The sequence below is a fragment of the Salmo salar genome, chromosome ssa19 (assembly GCF_905237065.1).
Source record: "Salmo salar chromosome ssa19, Ssal_v3.1, whole genome shotgun sequence".
Lineage (NCBI taxonomy): Eukaryota > Metazoa > Chordata > Actinopteri > Salmoniformes > Salmonidae > Salmo > Salmo salar.
In genome coordinates this window covers 82231834-82255890 of record NC_059460.1, presented here as the reverse complement: position 1 = coordinate 82255890, position 24057 = coordinate 82231834, and the positions used below count along the sequence as shown (strand labels likewise).

The window sequence follows — 24057 nt, the reverse complement described above, 5'->3', positions numbered from 1 at the left end:
TCTAGTGGGTGTAAAAAAATTTTTTTTAAAAAAACGCTTTAGCAGCAACGCGCGTCGACTAGATCCTCCCACAGAAAATAAGAGTGACGCGATATTCGCTTGTTGGCACGTGTGTGTGTGTGTGTGTGTGTGTGTGTGTGTGTGTGTGTGTGTGTGTGTGTGTGTGTGTGTGTGTGTGTGTGTGTGTGTGTGTGTGTGTGTGTGTGTGTGTGTGTGTGTGTAAGAGAGAGAGAGAGAAAAGCAGGAGGCAGAAGAAGACTGGTGCCTTTCTTTAGCGCTGACGGCGACGGACAGATAACAATACCGAATACGTGGTCGTACCCGATTCACTCTGCATTCTGAGTCGCGCCGGGTCAATAAAAGTTGACTTTTGAAAGACGTAAAAAAAAATGGGGATCCGTAAAAAAGCAACAAGAACCCGCCGGTGTTGAGCCACGAGTTTATCATCCAGAACCATGCAGATATTGTTTCCTGTGTTGCTATGGTGTTCCTCCTCGGGTTGATGTTTGAGGTAAGGCTAGTCCACAGGTTGTATGTCTGGGAAGGGGTCTGGGCAGGGGTCTGGGAAGCGGTTTGGGCAGGGGTCTGGGAAGCGGTCTGGGAAGGGGTCTGGGAAGCGGTCTGGGAAGCGGTCTGGGAAGGGGTCTGGGTCTGGGAAGGGGTCTAGGAAGGGGTCTAGGAAGGGGTCTGGGTCTAGGAAGCGTCTGAAGGGTTGGGAAGGGGTCTGGGTTGGAAGGGTCTAGGAAGGGGTCTAGGAAGGGGTCTGGGTCTAGGAAGGGGTCTGGGAAGGGGTCTGGGTCTAGGAAGGGGTCTAGGAAGGGGTCTAGGAAGGGGTCTGGGAGGCACTAACACCTAGCTGTCCAAACAGGCCATACTGAACATAAATATAATGTGTCAACTAGGCAGAGGAGATGATTTCGTTCCCGTCACGTCAGTCTCTTAGAAAATATATCATGGCTGATCTATTCTTTCTGCTCTTAGTGACAAATCCAAAGTTTCTCTGCCTTTTTAATTTATTTTTAGGTTGTTGTTATTGTAATATTTGAATAAATGGTAATATCAGAAATGTCTGCTAGATGTGTAGTAACCTAGTTAGATGTAAAAGTGTTATGTCCGCCAGGCTGCCTATTGTTCCTGTCTGGCCACTTGTACATTAGTAAAACTTGGTCTACGTCGTATAACACACACACAATTGTAATATTTGGGACAACAAAGTAGCCTAACTGAAACGAGCGTTACATAGATTGTTACATTTTTTTTTTTTTAACTACCACAATATTGCATTTTCGCTGGCTACAATATTGTGCAAGACTGTCCAGCATGGATACTTTCTATTCGCAAATAAAGTGTAGACTACGTGGCAATCACTGGGCGCTTGTCATCGTTTTTAGGTCGCCCCGCTCGTTACATAAACGAAAGTTAGATTCACAAAGTCCTAAGAATCGCCTATTCCGTTTACAAATTGAAGAGCTTAGGTTTTAAAAACATATTTTTATATTTTATTGTTGGCTGACACAGATTGTTTTGTTTTTGTTTCATGTTTAGCTTACTAGGCTACATGAATCATCCTTTACTAATGCTGCGTTAATGTGCTAGTTGAAACTAGGAAAGTTTTACTTGCTAACTGGTTGTCGTTATACATGTGCTGCGTTCATCCGTTTAGCAAGTTGTACATTTCCCGAGTTTCCTAGTTTCGATATGGACGTGAATGCAGCATAAAATTCAGCGCCAGCGTTGAGCTGAGGAGACGCATTATGGGAGTTGGAGTTCTTGTACCTTGATGTGCTGTAGTCACATTGACGATGCACATCCAACATGAAGAACCTACTGTATTACAAAACTGAGTTCAGCGAAATGTATAGTTATGAATCATTCTTGCCATAATAATATACATCTTAATAAAATCCAAATCCCTTGGTTTTCCATTCAATCTTTTATCTGTAGTATTGGATTGAATGGTTTGCAAGCTCAACATGTTTCAGTCTGATACTGTGTGGTCTAGTCAGTAAATCTACAATGATACCTGATTTATTTAACACCACAGTAAGCTACCCACAGAGAGGCCAGAAGGCTAATGATAAAATCATGCTGTGTTTTGCTTTTAGTCAATGACTCAGATACAAGCGCCATGGATGTGTCCCAAATGGCACCCTGTTCACTATATATAGTGCTTTGACCAGAGCCAGGCTAAGTAGTGCACTATATAGGGAATGGGGTGCTATTGGGGACTGAACCCTGTCCTATATTAATCAATCCTCTCCCTTGTCCCCTCTGTGATGCAGATCACCTCGCAGGTTGCAGTGCTGTTCATCACTGTCCAATACAACGTTACAATCTCTGCAAACGGTCAGTTGAATCTTTTTACTGGCCCCATCTGAAATTGCGTCCTTTTCTTCTTCTTCACTGGGTCAAACAGTGACGCTCTAAAAGACAAGGATCTGGTATGGAGGTTGTATCTTTCTCTTTTGCTTTCCGGACTTTTTTTTTCCGGTGACATTTTTATTTTGAATGAATGGCAAGTCAACGATTGCCTCGTGACATCTTCCATTCTTGTCCACCTGTTCTTTAGTGTGTGTGTGTGTGTGTGTGTGTGTGTGTGTGTGTGTGTGTGTGTGTGTGTGTGTGTGTGTGTGTGTGTGTGTGTGTTGTGTGTGTGTGTGTGTGTGTGTGTGTGTGTGTGAGAGACTAGTTTGCCTGTTATCCAGTATAGAAACAATGACTAGAATCTACAGACTAGTTGTTGAATTAGCTCTCTCCTGTGTGTTAGAGAATAGAAGTGCTCACATGGCCTACCAGTTCCAGAACACCTTTCAGAGCTTTCGTTTTTTTTCCCCTGTCGGGCTACATTTAGTCTTCCTGATTTTATATAAAGTTCTGTCCTGTTAGGCTGTCCTGTTAGGCTGTCCTGTTAGGCTGTCCTGTTAGGCTGTCCTGTTAGGCTGTCCTGTTAGGCTGTCCTGTTAGGCCCCGTCCTGTTAGTCCTGTTAGGCCGTCCTGTTAGTCCTGTTAGGCTGTCCTGTTAGGCCGTCCTGTTAGGCCCCGTCCTGTTAGTCCTGTTAGGCCCCGTCCTGTTAGGCTGTCCTGTTAGTCCTGTTAGTCCTGTTAGGCTGTCCTGTTAGTCCTGTTAGGCTGTCCTGTTAGGCTGTCCTGTTAGTCCTGTTAGGCCGTCCTGTTAGTCCTGTTAGGCCGTCCTGTTAGTCCTGTTAGGCCGTCCTGTTAGTCCTGTTAGGCCGTCCTGTTAGTCCTGTTAGGCTGTCCTGTTAGGCCGTCCTGTTAGGCCGTCCTGTTAGTCCTGTTAGGCCGTCCTGTTAGTCCTGTTAGGCTGTCCTGTTAGGCCGTCCTGTTAGGCCCCGTCCTGTTAGTCCTGTTAGGCCCCGTCCTGTTAGGCTGTCCTGTTAGTCCTGTTAGTCCTGTTAGGCTGTCCTGTTAGTCCTGTTAGGCTGTCCTGTTAGGCTGTCCTGTTAGGCTGTCCTGTTAGGCTGTCCTGTTAGTCCTGTTAGGCTGTCCTGTTAGGCTGTCCTGTTAGGCCGTCCTGTTAGTCCTGTTAGGCCGTCCTGTTAGTCCTGTTAGGCCGTCCTGTTAGTCCTGTTAGGCCGTCCTGTTAGTCCTGTTAGGCCGTCCTGTTAGTCCTGTTAGGCCGTCCTGTTAGTCCTGTTAGGCCGTCCTGTTAGGCCGTCCTGTTAGTCCTGTTAGGCCGTCCTGGAAGGATTGGGGCTGGAGCGTAACAGGCCGCGGTATCAGACGTCTTGTTTGAGTCCCAAATTGCCACCTATTTCCTAAATATTGCTCTACTTTTGACCAGGGCCTATTGGGTAGTGCACTATATAGGGTACCATTTGTGACACAATTCTTGTCTCATCTCAAGGTGAATGAATGTTATTTTACACACTCCTTTGTTTTAAAGCCATGAATGACAAGAGGGCTTGTGGAGTGATGGAATGTGCTTTATGATGTCGGATTTTATTTGAAGAGCTGATACTCTTATCAGAGTCAGGTTCCGTCCAAAATACCACCCTATTCCCTTTTATAGTGCACTACTTTTGATTAGAGCCCTATGGACCCTGGTCTAAAGTAGTGCACTATATAGGAAATAGAGTGCCATTTGGGACTCAACCCCCCCTCCCGGTCATTCATTAACAGGCTGCTGTTTGTTGAAGCTAAATTACTACAGTAGCAGGTCAGGCAGGACTTTGGTAGTGAAGTTGCTTGAGTAAACCATTTTCCTTTTAAAGGCTTAAATATGTTTAAAAAGTGAGACCTTAGTATAATTGCAATGATGCATCTGTATTAGAGGTCGACCGATTATGATTTTTCAACGCCGATACCGATTATTGGAGGACCAAAAAAGCCGATACCAATTAATCGGACGATTTTCTTTTAATTTAATGTTTAATTTGTTATATATATTTGTAATAGTGATAATTACAACGGTACTGAATGAACAATGAACCCATTTATTTTATTTTAACCTAATATAATACATATATAAAATCTATTTAGTCTCAAATAATGAAACATGTTCAATTTGGTTTAAATAATGCAAAAACAAAGTGTTGGAGAAGAAAGTAAAAGTGCAATATGTGCCATGTAAAAAAGCTAACGTTTAAGTTCCTTGCTCAGAACATGAGAACATATGAAAGCTGGTGGTTCCTTTTAACATGAGTCTTCAATATTCCCAGGTAAGAAGTTTTAGGTTGTAGTTATTATAGGAATTATGAGCGTCGACTATTTCTCTCAATACCATTTTGTATTTCATATACAGTGGAAGTTGGAAGTTTACATACACCTTAGACAAATACATTTAAACTCAGTTTTTCACAATTCCTGACATTTAATCCTAATAACATTTCCCTGTTTTAGGGAAGTAAAGTGCTGTTTGAATGAATGCTTACGAGCATGCTGCTGCCTACCACCGCTCAGTCAGACTGCTCTATCAAATATCAAATCATAGACTTAATTATAATATAATTAACACACAGAAATACGAGCCTTAGGTCATTAATGTGGTCAAATCCAGAAACCATCATTTCGAAAACAAAACGTTTATTCTTTCAGTGAAATACGGAACCGTTCTGTATTTTATCTAACGGGTGGCAACCCTAAGTCTAAATATTGCTGTTACATTGTACAACCTTCAATGTTATGTCATAATTATGTACAATTCTGGCAAATTAATGACGGTCTTTGTTAGGAAGAAACACAGTTCACAACGAGCCAGGCGGCCCAAACTGTTGCATATAGCCTGACTCTGCGTGCACAGAACGCAAGAGAAGTGACATCAATTTCCCTAGTTAATATTACCTGCTAACATTCATTTATTTTAACTAAATTTGCAGGTTTATAAAAATATACAGATTGATTTTAAACAAAAAAAAGGCATTGATGTTTATGGTTAGGTACATTTGTGCATGAATTAGCTTTTTTCGCGAATGCGCTTTTTGTTAAATCATCACCCGTTTGGCGAAGTTGAAGTAGGTTGTGATTCGATGATGAATTAACAGGCACCGCATTGATTATATGCAACGCAGGACAAGCTAAATAACCTAGTAATATCAACCATGTGTAGTTAACTAGTGATTGTGTAAAGATTGATTGTTTTTTATAAGATAAGTTTAATGCTAGCTAGCAACTTACCTTGGCTCCTTTTGCTGCACTCACGTAACAGGTAGTCAGCCTGCCGCGCAGTCTCCTCGTGGAGTGCAATGTAATCGGCCATAATCGGTGTCCAAAAAGGCAGATTACCGATTGTTATGAGAACTTGTAATCGGGCCAAATTAATCGTCCATACCGATTTTTTTTAATCGGTCGACCTCTAATCTGTACGTATCTCTTCCATCAGAAGGTCCAGAAGAGACTGTTTTGAACAACTTCTTATAAATGTATATACAGTATAAGGCAACTATGAAGGGTTATAAAAGGCTTCATGTGTCCCTACTAGAAACATTGGTGCCGTAACATAAAGGCTTTATGAACAGGCTCGTGAAGGGATTATGAATGCTTTATGTCTCCCTATCAGAGGGCCTGCCAGAGGAGAGCGTGGTGAACCACTTCCAGCACGGCCTGAAGGATGTGGCTACAGTCTTCTTCTACACGCTGGTGGCCATCATTATCCACGCCATCATTCAGGAATATGTACTGGACGTAAGTACTGACACTCACACACTTCCTGTGTTTTTCTGTACGTTTCATTGGTTATTATAGTCTTATTTGCTCGTTGATAAAAAATAACATTTAAAAACAATATATATATATATATTAAAAAAATTACATTCAAGACAACCACCGATCTGTTTGATGTTCTGACGGTATAATTGATCATCCGACATTGATAATCACTGATCAGTTTGACCATCGATTGACTCATTTGTCATGCGTCTCTTTTTTTATACAGAAGATCAACAGGAAGATGCACTTCTCTAAGACCAAGCACAGCAAGTTCAACGAGTCGGGCCAGCTCTCTGCCGTCTACCTGTTCTCCTTCGGATGGGGAACCAGCATCCTCATGTCGGTAGGTAGATGTGTGTGTGTGTGGGGCACAAGCATCGTTATATCAGTACATGGTTTAAACTGTTTGTTTACGTGTGTGTGTGTGTGTGTGTGTTAGTACATGGTTTAAACTATTCGTTTACTGGTGTGTGTGTGTGTGTATAGGTGATTTTTAAATGGTTTTAATACTGGACTATTTGTTTACTGGGTGTAACTGTCTGTGTTTTTAATCTGTGTGTGTGTGTGTCTGTGTTTTGAATCTGTGTGTGTGTGTGTGTGTGTGTCTGTGTTTTGAATCTGTGTGTGTGTGTGTGTGTGTGTGTGTTTTGAATCTGTGTGTGTGTGTGCATTGGGCGCCTGACTTTGTCTGAAAGTGGCGGTGCACTGAAAGCTTGGGGGGGTATTGGCTTCATATTGGGGCACCGCTGTCAACATGAAATGTTTAAAATGAACTTGTCTCAGCAGCATATATTTAATGGCGCCAGGATAAAGTGACTGGGGGGTCTGTTGAAATCAGTGACTGGGGGGGTCTGTTGAAATCAGTGACTGGGGGGGTCTGTTGAAATCAGTGAGCGGGGGGGGTCTGTTGAAATCAGTGAGCGGGGGGGTCTTGCACTGGAATTCTGCTTATATCACACTTTACCACAAACATAAAGTTCAAATACCGACACTCAGACCATTGAGTACTTTCTGAAGGGACAGGTTGGCTCCAAATCTGTAGCCCATCTGCACTGTATCAACACAATGGACAGCACCCTACACACTAAAGCAATGCCGTTTTGGTAATGGGCTGTTTTTTAGTAGGTGAATTACCCAATGTGAATGCAGCTGTACACACTGTACACACTGAATGTAGTAACCTCGTTATTCATGCAAAACTAAAATACTGAATAACGACATGCCGGATGTGAGGGCCGCCACCGAGTAAGAGGACTGGGTGGTCTTTCTCTCTGAGGCCAACTTAAATAAAAATCAAGGTCTTTAATCGGGTCAAGGCCGCGGGGCCAGACGGTATTCCAGGGCGCGTTCTCAGAGCGTACGCAGCTGGCAGGCATGATTCACTGTAATTTTCAACCTCTCCTTGTCCCAGTCTGTAATCCCCACACCTTTTAAAATAACCATCATTCTTCTTCCCAAGAACACTAAGGCTTAGTGTCACAATAACTACCACCCTGTAGCACTCACATCTGTAATCAGGAAGTGCTTTGAGAGGCTGGTTATGGCAACACATTAACTCGGTCAGCCTAGACACCCTAGACTCACTCTAATTTGCATACTGCCCCAACAGATTCATAGATGATGCAATCTTTTTTTAATTTTTTTATAAACCCCCCCCGCCCCCTTTTTTTTTTCCCCTAATTTCGTGGTATTCTATTGGTTAGTCTTGTCTCATCGCTGTAACTCCCATACGGACTCGGGAGAGTCATGCCTCCTCCGAAACACAACCCAACCAAGCTGCACTGCTTCTTGACACAATCTCCCCTTACCCGGAAGCCAGCCGCACCAATGTGTCGGAGGAAAACACCGTACACCTGGCGACCTGGTCAGCGTGCACTGAGCCCGCCACGCCACAGGAGTCGCTAGTGCGCGATGAGACAAGGATATCCCTGCCGGGCCAAACCCTCCCCTAACCCGGGCGATGCTGGGCCACTTGTGTGCCGCCCCATGAGCCTCCCGGTCACGGCCGGCTGCGACAGAGCCTGGACTCGAACCCAGAATCTCTGGTGGCACAGCGATGCCCGGGAGGCCAGATGATGCAATCTTAACTGGACTCTACACTGCCCTCACCCATCTAGATAAGAGGAATACCTATGTGAGAATGCTGCTCACCGTTCAACACCATAGTTTAGGACCCTGGGACTAAACACCTCCCTCTGCAACTGGATCCTGGACTTCCTCACCGTCAGATAATAAAAATGATATATATTTTTTTTTAAACTAGGCAAGTCAGTTAAGAACAAATTCTTATTTTCAATGACGGCCTAGGAACAGTGGGTTTAACTGCCTTGTTCAGGGGCAGAACAACAGATTTTTACCTTGTCAGCTCGGGGATTTAATCCATAAACCTTTAGCTCTAACCACTAGGCTACCTGCCGCCCCAAGTGGTAAAGGTAGGCAACATCACCTGACCTCAACACGGGGGCCCCAAAGGGCTGTGTGCTTTAGTCTCCCCCTGTACTCCCTGTTCACCCACTCTGTGGCCAGGCACGCCTCCAACACCATCAAGTTGGCTGACGACACAATAGTGGTAGGCCTGATCACCGGCGACGATGAGACGACCTATGGGGTAGGTCGTCAGAGACCTGTCAGTGTGGTGCCAAGACGACAACCTGTCCCTCAACATCATTTAGACCAGGAAGCTGATCGTGCACTAGAGGAAATGGAGGGCCGAGCACGCCCCCTGTCCACATTGATAGGCTGCAGTGGAGCGGGTCGGGCGCTTCAACTTCCTTGGTGTCCACATCACTGGATCCTCAAAGTTCTACAGCTGTACTATTTTAGAGCATCATGACTGGCTGCATCACTGCTTGGTATGGCAATAGCACCGCCCTCCATCGCGTGGCGCTACAGAGGGTGGTGCGGATAGCCCAGTACATCACTGGGACCAAGATCCCAGCCATCCAGGACCTCTATATCAGGCGGTGTGAAAGGAAGGCCCGGAAAATCGTTAGACTCCAACCATCCAAGCCATAGACTGTTCTCTGTGCTTCCACGCGGTACCGATGCATCAAGTCTGACACCAACAGGCTCCTGAACAGCTTCTGTCCCCAAACCAGGAGACTGGCAAACGGCTTCTGTCCCCAAACCAGGAGACTGGCAAACGGCTTCTGTCCCCAAACCAGGAGACTGGCAAACGCCTTCTGTCCCCAAACCAGGAGACTGGCAAACGGCTTCTATCCCCAAACCAGACGACTGGCAAAACGGCTTCTATCCCCAAACCAGACGACTGGCAAAACGGCTTCTATCCCCAAACCAGACGACTGGCAAAACGGCTTCTGTCCCCAAACCAGAAGACTGGCAAACGGCTAACTAAATGGCTACATGGACTATCTGAGTTGGCCGTGTATCTATGCACACTCACAGGACTTTACACACTCGCGTAACATGCACACACATTTATACTGACTCTATAGTCCCCTTCCCCCTATACATATCTACCTCCATCACTCCAGTATCCCTGTCCCCTTCCCCTATACATATCTACCTCCATCACTCCAGTATCCCTGTCTCCTTCCCCCTATACATATCTACCTCCATCACTCCAGTATCCCTGTCCCCTTCCCCCCTATACATATCTACCTCCATCACTCCAGTATCCCTGTCCCCTTCCCCCTATACATATCTACCTCCATCACTCCAGTATCCCTGTCCCCTTCCCCCTATACATATCTACCTCCATCACTCCAGTATCCCTGTCTCCTTCCCCCTATACATATCTACCTCCATCACTCCAGTATCCCTGTCCCCTTCCCCCTATACATATCTACCTCCATCACTCCAGTATCCCTGTCTCCTTCCCCCTATACATATCTACCTCCATCACTCCAGTATCCCTGTCCCCTTCCCCCTATACATATCTACCTCCATCACTCCAGTATCCCTGTCCCCTTCCCCCTATACATATCTACCTCCATCACTCCAGTATCCCTGTCCCCTATACATATCTACCTCCATCACTCCAGTATCCCTGTCCCCTATACATATCTACCTCCATCACTCCAGTATCCCTGTCCCCTATACATATCTACCTCCATCACTCCAGTATCCCTGTACATTGTTAATATGGTACTGAACTGACCCTTATACAGTGCATTCAGAAAGTATTCAGACCCCTTGACTTTTTCCACATTTTGATACATTACAGCCTTATTCTAAAATGGATTAAATATTTTTTTCCCCCCTCATCAATCTACACACAATACCCCATAATGACATCACAATACCCCATAATGACATCACAATACCCCATAATGACATCACAATACCCCATAATGACATCACAATACCCCATAATGACATCACAATACCCCATAATGACATCACAATACCCCATAATGACATCACAATACCCCATCATGACAAAGCAAAAACAGGTTTTTAGAAATGTTAGAAAATGTATTAAAAATATAAAACTGAAATATCACATGTACATAAGTATTCAGACTCTTTACTCAGTACTTTGTTGAAGTACCTTTGGCAGCGATTACAGCCTTGAGTCTTCTTGGGTATGACGCTACAAGCTTGACACACCTGTATTTGGGGAGTTTCTCCCATTCTTCTCTGCAGATCCTCTCAAGCTCTGTCAGGTTGGATGGGGAGCGTCGCTGCACAGCTATTTTCAGGTCTCTCCAGAGATGTTAGATCGGGTTCAAGTCTGGGCTCTGGCTGGGATCTGGCTGGGCCACTACCGGACATTCAGAGACTTGTCCCGAAGCCACTCCTGCGTTGTCTTGGCTGTGTGCTTAGGGTCGTTGTCCTGTTGGAAGGTGAACCTTCGCCCCCAGTCTGAGGTCCTGAGCGCTCGGGAGCAGGTTTTCATCAAGGATCTCTCTGTACTTTGCTCCGTTCATTTTTCCCTCAATATTAAAAATCATCCAATCCTGGTGACACTTCTGGAAGGGGGGGTGGGCTTTTAACGAGGAGCTAGCTGGAGCTCGGCAGCATCATCGCTGCTGGACTTGGTGGCGGCCTCTCTGCGTTTTGAGTTTTAAAACCTATTGTGGCTGGTTAGAGCTAAATAGGCTAACACTGGCTGATTTTTACAGCTAGTGGTGGGGCGTGAGACAGAGTTTAGTGAATTCATAATAAAATATTACAGGCGTATCATCTTGTCATCCTTACGATCATTTATTTATTTATTTCTAATATTCTCGTCCAGGAGAACTTCTTGTCCAACCCAGTGAATCTGTGGGAAGGCTACCCCCATACCTTGATGCCGTAAGTACTGGAGCCGGACCATGTAAACGCAATACAAACAAGTACATTGTGCAAAAGGCTCATTAGAGTGACTACTTGCCCTTTTTTAAGAGCCATGTGTACAACTAAACACAAGTAAACGTTTCCATGTGTTTTTCCATATCACCCCTAGCTGTTTCCTTTGTAATGACCGACCACCATTCAGCATTCTTGGTTCTCAGTTCCGTATGTAAACTCGTGTCAAATGCTGCTATTTTTGCATAGACGTTAAGGGAAGTAGGTGTGTTTTTGTTTAAACATACAGGTTGGTACTGACTCCTGTATGGAATGAGTCTTTTAGTCAGCGTTACTCATCCTATGTCCCATTTTGTGTCTAAACCAATATGATTCGTGCTTAATTATTCTGAGATATTTGATTGCAAATGATAGTAAAACTTTCTCCTCAAAAAAAGTAGCTTACTGTGATATACCTACCTTAGTTGAAAATGACCAAAAATACAAATGTACGGTAGAATTGATAGACTTGGTGTTTATTTGTCCTGTTTGTAGGTTCCAGATGAAGTTCTTTTTCATCTGTCAGATGGGCTACTGGCTTCACGCTCTCCCCGAGCTTTACTTCCAGAAGACCAAGAAAGTGAGTACGTATGCAGTGTTTGAGGGGGGGGTTGAAGTTACTGAACTCAGACAGGCTACAAACCATTTCCTGTTTGATTTCCATATGGTAACATTGTGTGTTTTTTTTTTTTAAACGAATTTGAAACATTTTGCTTGAGGTCATTACGCTCACTAACAGAGTGAATATTTTACTGTGTGTGTGTGTGTGTGTGTGTGTGTGTAGGAGGATATTCCCAGACAGTTGGTGTATATTGCTCTGTACTTGGTCCACATCGCAGGAGCCTACATCCTCAAGTAAGACCTGGTTCACGTCGATGTGACTGTAGGTTCACATCGCCGTCTCTGTAGGTTCACATCGCCGTCGACTGCAGGGTCACGTCGACGTGTTGTTCTTTAGTATTGAGTAGGCCTGCTCCCACGCTCAACCTTAGCTGAACTTAGTAGCTTCAGTATTGAGTAGGCCTGCTCCCACGCTCAACCTTAGCTGAACTTAGTAGCTTCAGTATTGAGTAGGCCTGCTCCCACGCTCAACCTTAGCTGAACTTAGTAGCTTCAGTATTGAGTAGGCCTGCTCCCACGCTCAACCTTAGCTGAACTTAGTAGCTTCAGTATTGAGTAGGCCTGCTCCCACGCTCAACCTTAGCTGAACTTAGTAGCTTCAGTATTGAGTAGGCCTGCTCCCACGCTCAACCTTAGCTGAACTTAGTAGCGTCAGTATTGAGTAGGACAGCTCCCACGCTCAACCTTAGCTGAACTTAGTAGCTTCAGTATTGAGTAGGCCTGCTCCCACGCTCAACCTTAGCTGAACTTAGTAGCGTCAGTATTGAGTAGGACAGCTCCCACGCTCAACCTTAGCTGAACTTAGTAGCTTCAGTATTGAGTAGGCCTGCTCCCACGCTCAACCTTAGCTGAACTTAGTAGCGTCAGTATTGAGTAGGACAGCTCCCACGCTCAACCTTAGCTGAACTTAGTAGCTTCAGTATTGAGTAGGCCTGCTCCCACGCTCAACCTTAGCTGAACTTAGTAGCGTCAGTATTGAGTAGGACAGCTCCCACGCTCAACCTTAGCTGAACTTAGTAGCGTCAGTATTGAGTAGGACAGCTCCCACGCTCAACCTTAGCTGAACTTAGTAGCTTCAGTATTGAGTAGGCCTGCTCCCACGCTCAACCTTAGCTGAACTTAGTAGCGTCAGTATTGAGTAGGACAGCTCCCACGCTCAACCTTAGCTGAACTTAGTAGCTTCAGTATTGAGTAGGCCTGCTCCCACGCTCAACCTTAGCTGAACTTAGTAGCGTCAGTATTGAGTAGGACAGCTCCCACGCTCAACCTTAGCTGAACTTAGTAGCTTCAGTATTGAGTAGGCCTGCTCCCACGCTCAACCTTAGCTGAACTTAGTAGCGTCAGTATTGAGTAGGACAGCTCCCACGCTCAACCTTAGCTGAACTTAGTAGCTTCAGTATTGAGTAGGCCTGCTCCCACGCTCAACCTTAGCTGAACTTAGTAGCGTCAGTATTGAGTAGGACAGCTCCCACGCTCAACCTTAGCTGAACTTAGTAGCGTCAGTATTGAGTAGGACAGCTCCCACGCTCAACCTTAGCTGAACTTAGTAGCTTCAGTATTGAGTAGGCCTGCTCCCACGCTCAACCTTAGCTGAACTTAGTAGCGTCAGTATTGAGTAGGACAGCTCCCACGCTCAACCTTAGCTGAACTTAGTAGCGTCAGTATTGAGTAGGCCTGCTCCCACGCTCAACCTTAGCTGAACTTAGTAGCGTCAGTATTGAGTAGGACAGCTCCCACGCTCAACCTTAGCTGAACTTAGTAGCGTCAGTATTGAGTAGGACAGCTCCCACGCTCAACCTTAGCTGAACTTAGTAGCGTCAGTATGTCCCAATACTTTATCTACTTTTTGGTGCTTTCTGAGGCCTTTTTTTAATCTTACAAAAATAGATAATGGTGATGGCTACCTCTCTACGAAGCATCTAACGGCGTCCATTTTGTGTCTTCTAGTCTGAATCGTCTGGCTCTGGTCCTGCTGGTGTTGCACTACTTTGTAGAGCTTCTCTTCCACGTGTCCCGCCTGGTCTACTTCAGCAACGAGAAGAGACAGACTGGGTGAGCACACACACACACACACACACAGACACAGACACACACACACAGACACAGACACACACACACAGACACAGAAGAGACAGACTGGGTCAGTTGAGGTCACACACACTGAGTGAGTTGAAGTTGAGGACACACAGCATACTTCTAAGCCCTACAAGATGCCATCTTAGCAGTTTTAGATAAGGAAGTTGGTCTAGCTAGCGACTCTCTTAAGGTCTTGAGTAATGATGGTGTTGATATCAATTGGAAAAAGAAGATGGAGAACAAAGGGAGGTACTAGATGTCTGGGCAGTGCTGTTTGTTCCTGGACGGCTGCTCACCCTGTCCCCCTCTCTCTCCTAGGTTTACTGTCTGGGCAGTGCTGTTTGTTCCTGGATGGCTGCTCACCCTGTCTCTCTCTCCTAGGTTTACTGTCTGGGCAGTGCTGTTTGTTCCTGGATGGCTGCTCACCCTGTCCCTCTCTCCTAGGTTTACTGTCTGGGCAGTGCTGTTTGTTCCTGGATGGCTGCTCACCCTGTCCCTCTCTCTCCTAGGTTTACTGTCTGGGCAGTGCTGTTTGTTCCTGGATGGCTGCTCACCCTGTCCCTCTCTCTCCTAGGTTTACTGTCTGGGCAGTACTGTTTGTTCCTGGGTGGCTGCTCACCCTGTCCCTCTCTCTCCTAGGTTTACTGTCTGGGCAGTACTGTTTGTTCCTGGATGGCTGCTCACCCTGTCCCTCTCTCTCCTAGGTTTACTGTCTGGGCAGTACTGTTTGTTCCTGGATGGCTGCTCACCCTGTCCCTCTCTCTCCTAGGTTTACTGTCTGGGCAGTACTGTTTGTTCCTGGATGGCTGCTCACCCTGTCCCTCTCTCTCCTAGGTTTACTGTCTGGGCAGTACTGTTTGTTCCTGGATGGCTGCTCACCCTGTCCCTCTCTCTCCTAGGTTTACTGTCTGGGCAGTACTGTTTGTTCCTGGATGGCTGCTCACCCTGTCCCTCTCTCCTAGGTTTACTGTCTGGGCAGTACTGTTTGTTCCTGGATGGCTGCTCACCCTGTCCCTCTCTCCTAGGTTTACTGTCTGGGCAGTACTGTTTGTTCCTGGATGGCTGCTCACCCTGTCCCTCTCTCTCCTAGGTTTACTGTCTGGGCAGTACTGTTTGTTCCTGGATGGCTGCTCACCCTGTCCCTCTCTCTCCTAGGTTTACTGTCTGGGCAGTGCTGTTTGTTCCTGGATGGCTGCTCACCCTGTCCCTGTCTCTCCTAGGTTTACTGTCTGGGCAGTACTGTTTGTTCCTGGATGGCTGCTCACCCTGTCTCTCTCCTAGGTTTACTGTCTGGGCAGTACTGTTTGTTCCTGGATGGCTGCTCACCCTGTCCCTCTCTCTCCTAGGTTTACTGTCTGGGCAGTACTGTTTGTTCCTGGATGGCTGCTCACCCTGTCCCTCTCTCTCCTAGGTTTACTGTCTGGGCAGTACTGTTTGTTCCTGGACGGCTGCTCACCCTGTCCCTGTCTCTCTCCTAGGTTTACTGTCTGGGCAGTACTGTTTGTTCCTGGACGGCTGCTCACCCTGTCCCTGTCTCTCTCCTAGGTTTACTGTCTGGGCAGTACTGTTTGTTCCTGGATGGCTGCTCACCCTGTCTCTCTCTCTCCTAGGTTTACTGTCTGGGCAGTACTGTTTGTTCCTGGACGGCTGCTCACCCTGTCTCTCTCCTAGGTTTACTGTCTGGGCAGTACTGTTTGTTCCTGGACGGCTGCTCACCCTGTCCCTCTCTCTCCTAGGTTTACTGTCTGGGCAGTACTGTTTGTTCCTGGATGGCTGCTCACCCTGTCCCTCTCTCTCCTAGGTTTACTGTCTGGGCAGTACTGTTTGTTCCTGGATGGCTGCTCACCCTGTCTCTCTCTCTCCTAGGTTTACTGTCTGGGCAGCACTGTTTGTTCCTGGATGGCTGCTCACCCTGTCTCTCTCTCTCCTAGGTTTACTGTCTGGGCAGTACTGTTTGTTCCTGGGTGGCTGCTCACCCTGTCCCTCTCTCTCCTAGGTTTACTGTCTGGGCAGTACTGTTTGTTCCTGGATGGCTGCTCACCCTGTCCCTCTCTCTCCTAGGTTTACTGTCTGGGCAGTGCTGTTTGTTCCTGGATGGCTGCTCACCCTGTCCCTGTCTCTCTCCTAGGTTTACTGTCTGGGCAGTGCTGTTTGTTCCTGGATGGCTGCTCACCCTGTCCCTCTCTCCTAGGTTTACTGTCTGGGCAGTGCTGTTTGTTCCTGGATGGCTGCTCACCCTGTCCCTCTCTCCTAGGTTTACTGTCTGGGCAGTACTGTTTGTTCCTGGATGGCTGCTCACCCTGTCCCTCTCTCCTAGGTTTACTGTCTGGGCAGTGCTGTTTGTTCCTGGATGGCTGCTCACCCTGTCCCTCTCTCTCCTAGGTTTACTGTCTGGGCAGTACTGTTTGTTCCTGGATGGCTGCTCACCCTGTCTCTCTCCTAGGTTTACTGTCTGGGCAGTGCTGTTTGTTCCTGGATGGCTGCTCACCCTGTCCCTCTCTCTCCTAGGTTTACTGTCTGGGCAGTACTGTTTGTTCCTGGATGGCTGCTCACCCTGTCCCTCTGTCTCCTAGGTTTACTGTCTGGGCAGTACTGTTTGTTCCTGGATGGCTGCTCACCCTGTCCCTCTCTCTCCTAGGTTTACTGTCTGGGCAGTACTGTTTGTTCCTGGATGGCTGCTCACCCTGTCCCTCTCTCTCCTAGGTTTACTGTCTGGGCAGTACTGTTTGTTCCTGGATGGCTGCTCACCCTGTCCCTCTCTCTCCTAGGTTTACTGTCTGGGCAGTGCTGTTTGTTCCTGGACGGCTGCTCACCCTGTCCCTCTCTCTCCTAGGTTTACTGTCTGGGCAGTGCTGTTTGTTCCTGGATGGCTGCTCACCCTGTCCCTCTCTCTCCTAGGTTTACTGTCTGGGCAGTGCTGTTTGTTCCTGGATGGCTGCTCACCCTGTCCCTGTCTCTCTCCTAGGTTTACTGTCTGGGCAGTACTGTTTGTTCCTGGATGGCTGCTCACCCTGTCCCTCTCTCTCCTAGGTTTACTGTCTGGGCAGTACTGTTTGTTCCTGGATGGCTGCTCACCCTGTCCCTCTCTCTCCTAGGTTTACTGTCTGGGCAGTACTGTTTGTTCCTGGACGGCTGCTCACCCTGTCTCTCTCCTAGGTTTACTGTCTGGGCAGTACTGTTTGTTCCTGGACGGCTGCTCACCCTGTCCCTCTCTCTCCTAGGTTTACTGTCTGGGCAGTACTGTTTGTTCTTGGACGGCTGCTCACCCTGTCCCTGTCTGTCCTGACTGTGGGTTTCGGCCTGGCCAACGCTGATCAACAGGTACTGGACCTGGCTAACGGAAACTTCAACGTACTCTTCGTTCGGTAAGAGAGAGAGAGTGTGTGGTGGGGGGGGATGACTTGACTGGACTGAGACTGAGCGATATGATGTGGCCACGGGGCAGCAGAATGAACCGCATATAGGCGCGATGCAAGACTGTAACCTCACACAGTGTCTTGACGTGCACTGTGCATTTCACGTGCACGGTGCATTTCACGTGCACGGTTCATTTCACTCTGCTGCTGGACCAAAACACCAGAGACATTTAGCCTTGGTTGTGGTGGAAGTCAGCCAAGCTGTTTAGTTTGTGAATTTCTGTGAAACCACTTAAATGAATCTACCTTCAAGAATCAACCACGTCATACTTTAAGTGTGGCTAACACATTGTTATATCCTTCCCTACAGGATCACTGTGCTGGCGACCATCTGTGTGACTCAGGCCTTCATGATGTGGAAATTCATCAACTTTCAGCTGAGGAGGTGGAGAGAGCAGGCCCAGGCCCAGCCCGTCAAACCCAAGAAGCCCCAAGCTCCCAAGACCAAGTCCAAGAAAGACAAAGGTGAGCAGAACTACATACCAGAGGATAGTTGCAGAAACCCAGGAAGCAACACTATATATAACCCAGGAAGCAACACTATATATAACCCAGGAAGCAACACTATATATAACCCAGGAAGCAACACTATATATAACCCAGGAAGCAACACTATATATAACCCAGGAAGCAACACTATATATAACCCAGGAAGCAACACTATATATATATAACCCAGGAAGCAACACTATATATATATATATATATAACCCAGGAAGCAACACTATATATAAGAAGCAACTATATATATATAACCCAGGAAGCAACACTATATATATATATATATAACCCAGGAAGCAACACTATATATATATATATAACCCAGGAAGCAACACTATATATATATAACCCAGGAAGCAACACTATATATATATAACCCAGGAAGCAACACTATATATATATAACCCAGGAAGCAATACTATATATATAACCCAGGAAGCAACACTATATATATACACTGCTCAAAAAAATAAAGGGAACACTTAAACAACACAATGTAACTCCAAGTCAATCACACTTCTGTGAAATCAAACTGTCCACTTAGGAAGCAACACTGATTGACAATAGATTTCACATGCTGTTGTGCAAATGGAATAGACAACAGGTGGAAATTATAGGCAATAAGCAAGACACCCCAAATAAAGGAGTGGTTCTGCAGGGTGGGTACAACAGACCACTTCTCAGTTCCTATGCTTCCTGGCTGATGTTTTGGTCACTTTTGAATGCTGGCGGTGCTTTCACTCTAGTGGTAGCATGAGACGTTGTCTACAACCCACACAAGTGGCTCAGGTAGTGCAGCTCATCCAGGATGGCACATCAATGCGAGCTGTGGCAAGAAGGTTTGCTGTGTCTGTCAGCGTAGTGTCCAGAGCATGGAGGCGCTACCAGGAGACAGGCCAGTACATCAGGAGACGTGGAGGAGGCCGTAGGAGGGCAACAACCCAGCAGCAGGACCGCTACCTCCGCCTTTGAGCAAGGAGGAGCACTGCCAGAGCCCTGCAAAATGACCTCCAGCAGGCCACAAATGCGCATGTGTCTGCTCAAACGGTCAGAAACAGACTCCATGAGGGTGGTATGAGGGCCCGACGTCCACAGGTGGGGGTTGTGCTTACAGCCTAACACCGTGCAGGACGTTTGGCATTTGCCAGAGAACACCAAGATTGGCAAATTGCCCTGTGCTCTTCGCAGATGAAAGCAGGTTCACACTGAGCACGTGACAGACGTGACAGAGTCTGGAGACGCCGTGGAGAACGTTCTGCTGCCTGCAACATCCTCCAGCATGACCGGTTTGGCGGTGGGTCAGTCATGGTGTGGGGTGGCATTTCTTTGGGGGGCCGCACAGCCCTCCATGTGCTCGCCAGAGGTAGCCTGACTGCCATTAGGTACCGAGATGAGATCCTCAGACCCCTTCTGAGACCATATGATGGTGCGGTTGGCCCTGGGTTCCTCCTAATGCAAGACAATGCTAGACCTCATGTGGCTGGAGTGTGTCAGCAGTTCCTGCAAGAGGAAGGCATTGATGCTATGGACTGGCCGCCCGTTCCCCAGACCTGAATCCAATTGAGCACATCTGGGACATCATGTCTCGCTCCATCCACCAACGCCACGTTGCACCACAGACTGTCCAGGAGTTGGCGGATGCTTTAGTCCAGGTCTGGGAGGAGATCCCTCAGGAGACCATCCGCCACCTCATCAGGAGCATGCCCAGGCGTTGTAGGGAGGTCATACAGGCACGTGGAGGCCACACACACTACTGAGCCTCATTTTGACTTGTTTTAAGGACATTACATCAAAGTTGGATCAGCCTGTAGTGTGGTTTTCCACTTTAATTTTGAGTGTGACTCCAAATCCAGAGATCCATGGGTTGATAAATTGGATTTCCATTGATTATTTTTGTGTGATTTTGTTGTCAGCACATTCAACTATGTAAAGAAGAAAGTATTTAATAAGATTATTTCTTTCATTCAGATCTAGGATGTGCTGTTTAAGTGTTCCCTTTATTTTTTTGAGCAGTGTATAACCCAGGAAGCAACACATATATATATATATATATAACCCAGGAAGCAACACTATATATATATATAACCCAGGAAGCAACACTATATATATATATATATATATATAACCCAGGAAGCAACACTATACTAGAATGCCAGAAAATACTCATTGACAATGTGAAAGAATCCGTCTGGGAAAGTTCTTTTGATAAGGCTTTTATATTGTTTTAATGAAGTTATTGCAGTTTTTCAGATTCAAGTTAGAAAAATGTCATTAATGTTAATTTTGATTTGTTTTTCTCTCTTGCTCCATGTACCTTCACTTCATTCTCTGTCGTTTGCAGCCAATGGCGTGAACGGAGTAAGTTCCAACGGAGCTGATTCGCCAAGAGCAAAGAAAGAGAAGTCCTCATAAAGTCCTTCCCCATTCCCAAAAAGACTCCCTTTTCTCTGTCACCCTCCAACCCAAGGCTGCACCCAGCCTTCTAATGCCACTGCTCTAGCTGTTGTCAACAGCCCAATCCCAAATCCACTCCTGGACCCTATTCCAGGGATCATCAACGAGATTCAGCCGCAGGCCAAGTTTTTATCTACAGTAGATGGTCAGTGGGCCGGAGTATAATTACAAATCATTTGTAGACTTCAAATTGACCGCAAGAAGCCCAAACTGATTGAATATTTGACCAAAACAGAATAATTTCAAACCTTGCTTACTTTTGTATACAATCACTTTGGAACATTTTTCTAAAATTTAAAATGACTTGGAGCTGATTGGCTGGTGTTTCTAGTCTTATGTCCAACAATTTAAAAAATTAAAATGTTTTGGTCAACTTGAGGAGTGGGCCTCCAGTTGGGGAACCCCCCCCCTAAGCACTTCTGGAGATCAAAATGTATTGAATTGGTATAAGCAGTATGGTGGTGAAACTTCAACCTAGATCTGATCTGAAGGACTACAGCTCCTCCCAGTAGGACTACAAACTCCACAATGCATCTTAGCTTTCTCTGCTCCTTGCCAATCTCAAGTGATCTCGATTAAAAAAATAATAAAAAACATTTCCCCATATCTTCATGTGCCATTACTACAGAAAAAGAAAATAATAATTAAAAAAAAGATATATATAACTTATTTAAGTGCCTATTGATACAGATTGTTTTGTACAGTTTTAAAATTTCAGGAATGATGGAGAAAAAAAAAATATCAGTGTTTTCAGTAATCTGTTTCTAAAGTCAAACATTTCATATGCCATTTTTATTTTTATTTTAAACATTTTTATTTATCAGACTGTATACTGTATGCCATTCTGTTTCTTTAACAAAAGGACTTCTTGAATTCATTCCCATCTGTTTGGAATCATTAGCAGAGAAACTCCATGCACCTGCCCACTTTCCCTCAGTCTGTATCAGAGGTTTAGTTAAATCGTTTTTTTTTATTTTCCAGGAGTTGAAATGGCTTCATTCCCCCTTGTTTCCTTTCCTTCATCAACACAAGGGTTACTAGACTGGATAGGATTCATTGGTTTCCACCATAGTGCTTTAACCTACCAGTTTGTGTGTCCCCAAATACCATCTAATTCCCAATATAGTGCTCTACTTTTGACCAGAGCTGTCTTGGTCCAATGTAGTGTAGGGTCCCATTTGAGTCCCAGACATTCTCTCGGGACACTGGCAGTGAGAACGCAGGACAGGAAACAAGGATAAGAAGCCATTCTAGAGAATTTTGAGGGGTTTTTTTTTTATTTGCTTTTCAAGCCTTTTGTGTTGGTGCTGTAAAAAAACAAACGTCCTGCTTTACTTCTGTTTTAATGCATCCTTCCTGTGGTCTTTCCTGAAGCTATCGCTGATCTAACGTGGTTGGATAGGGCCGTTTACCCCAATCCAGTCAATGGCAGGATCAGTGGTCACTCTCTATGAAGGGAGGAAGCAATTATTGATGTGCATCCCAAATGGCACCCTATTCCCTATATGGTGCACAGAGACACAATGGGCTGTGGGCATAAGTAGTGCACTAATATAGTGCCATTTGGGATATAAGCATGGAGTTAACTTAGAGTGCCTACCAAGGCACTGAAAACGATATGTTCCCTATATCTCTTTCTTTTCAGATCTACATGAAGGCTTGTGAGCTAAATGGCACCCTATTTCCTATATAGTGCACTACTTTTGACTAGGACTCTGGTCTAAAGTAGTGCACTATAAAGACAATAGGGTGCCATTGGAGATGTAGACATTGTATTTATGTCTCCTTTGGACATGTCCATGAGAATATAATTTGTTGTTGAAGACATTATGGATAAGGAAATGTTCTGTTTTATTACCCTTTTTATTTTAACTGAACGTGCCAAATGCGAGTTCTCCACGTGGCATAAAACCCACCGTGACGCTTTACTTTCATTTAACATGCCCACTTGTTGCCATTAAAAAATTAATTTACACAAAGAAATGTGTCAAAATTGTTATTAAACTAAGATGGTGTTTGTAGAAATATAGTGAAGTTAATGTTTGACTGTGATATGGTTGTCTTACCTATTAGTTGAATGAACTGGCTGAATAAGATGGATAACTGTCTGCCAAAATGTAATCATGTAAAAAAAAAAATACTTATGAATTTTACTACCTCAACGATCCCAATGAATACACTTCAGTTAGAGGTAGGGCGAGAGGTTGCTGGTTCGATACCCGGGGTCGACTAGGTGAAAAAAATCGGTGCCCTTAAGAGCAAGGCACTTAACCCTAATTGCTCCTGTAAGTTGCACTATACAGAAGATAGCCCTATTTGGTAAAAGACCATGTCCATATTATGGCAAGAACAGCTTTAAGCTTTAATTACTTTAAGACATGAAGGACAGTCAATATGGAACATTTCAAGAACTTTGAAAGTTTCTTCAAGTGCCATCACAAAAACCATCAAGCTCTATGATGAAACTGGCTCTCATGAGGACTGCCACAGGAATAGAAGACCCAGAGTTACCTCTGCTGCAAAGGATAAGTTCATTAGAGTTACCAGCCTCAGAAATTGATGCCCAAATAAACGCTTCACAGAGTTCAAGTAACAAACACATCTCAACATCAACTCTTCAGAGGAGACTGCGTGAATCAGGCCTTCGTGGTCGAATTGCTGCAAACAAACCACTACTAAAGGACACCAATAAGAAGAAGAGACTTGCTTGGTCCAAGAAACACGAGCAATGGACATTAGACCAGTGACTGTCGTTTAGTCTGATGAGTCCAAATTAGAGCTTTTTGGTTCCAACCGCCGAGTCTGTGAGACACAGAGTAGGTGAACGGATGATCTCAGCATGTGTGGTTCCCACCATGAAGCATGGAGGAGGAGGTGTGATGGTTGTTTGCTGGTGACACTGTCTGTGATTCATATATATATATATATATATATATTTTTTTTTATGCATCCTTTATTTAACTTTTTATTTAACTAGGCAAGTCGGTTAAGAACAAATTCTTATTTACAATGAAGGCCTACACTGGTTAAACTTAGCCGACGCTGGGCCAATTGTCCGCAGCCCTATGGGACATAATGTCTATAATACTGTTATAAGCTCACATAATTGCTGTCACAAATTCCAAACTCTTCACAGTTGTCACTGGTCATGGATAGTAATTTCCGAGTGAGCAAACAATTTATTTACTCAAAGCATCCATATAGATTCATTTTTATCTGGTTTTTTTTTTCTAGGGCAGACCTACTTTTTTAAAGATTTGTACAAAAGAACAAATGAATGCAACTATATCAAATTGCTTTGTGTTCTACTTGTAGCCCTGGTTGCCCAGAAAATAACATTGTAAAACAATTCATTGTGATGTTAAATTTAAGGGCTGGATATGCAAATAAATGAAAGATAATGAAAAGCTGGGTTTTGGGACTGATAGGGTTAAATAACAGGCCTTTTCAAGTGCAACTTTAGTACGGATGTTTTTGGGAAACAGCTCTGAGATTTAACGATGCGGCTACGAAGGTACTAACGATGAATTTA

General features: G+C 45.3%; 1 protein-coding gene across 2 annotated transcripts; it reads left to right on the top strand.

The window, feature by feature from the left end:
- The first annotated feature begins 189 nt into the window (after window positions 1-189).
- Window positions 190-22508, top strand: LOC106579719 (translocating chain-associated membrane protein 1-like 1). 2 transcript variants are annotated; one of them, XM_014159869.2, is made up of 11 exons: window positions 205-511; window positions 2283-2346; window positions 6017-6141; window positions 6392-6508; window positions 11366-11424; window positions 11953-12037; window positions 12242-12312; window positions 14026-14130; window positions 17376-17519; window positions 17881-18035; window positions 20413-22508. In XM_014159869.2, the coding sequence occupies exons 1-11, from the start codon at window positions 482-484 to the stop codon at window positions 20481-20483; spliced, it is 1026 nt and encodes a 341-aa protein (XP_014015344.2). In that variant the 5' UTR covers window positions 205-481; the 3' UTR covers window positions 20484-22508. The 2 variants fall into 2 exon arrangements, with proteins under 2 accessions (XP_045558768.1, XP_014015344.2); XM_045702812.1 differs by lacking the exons at window positions 17376-17519; window positions 17881-18035; window positions 20413-22508 and adding exons at window positions 14473-14663; window positions 15436-15559 and having other exon boundaries at window positions 190-511.
- Window positions 22509-24057: the final 1549 nt, after the last annotated feature.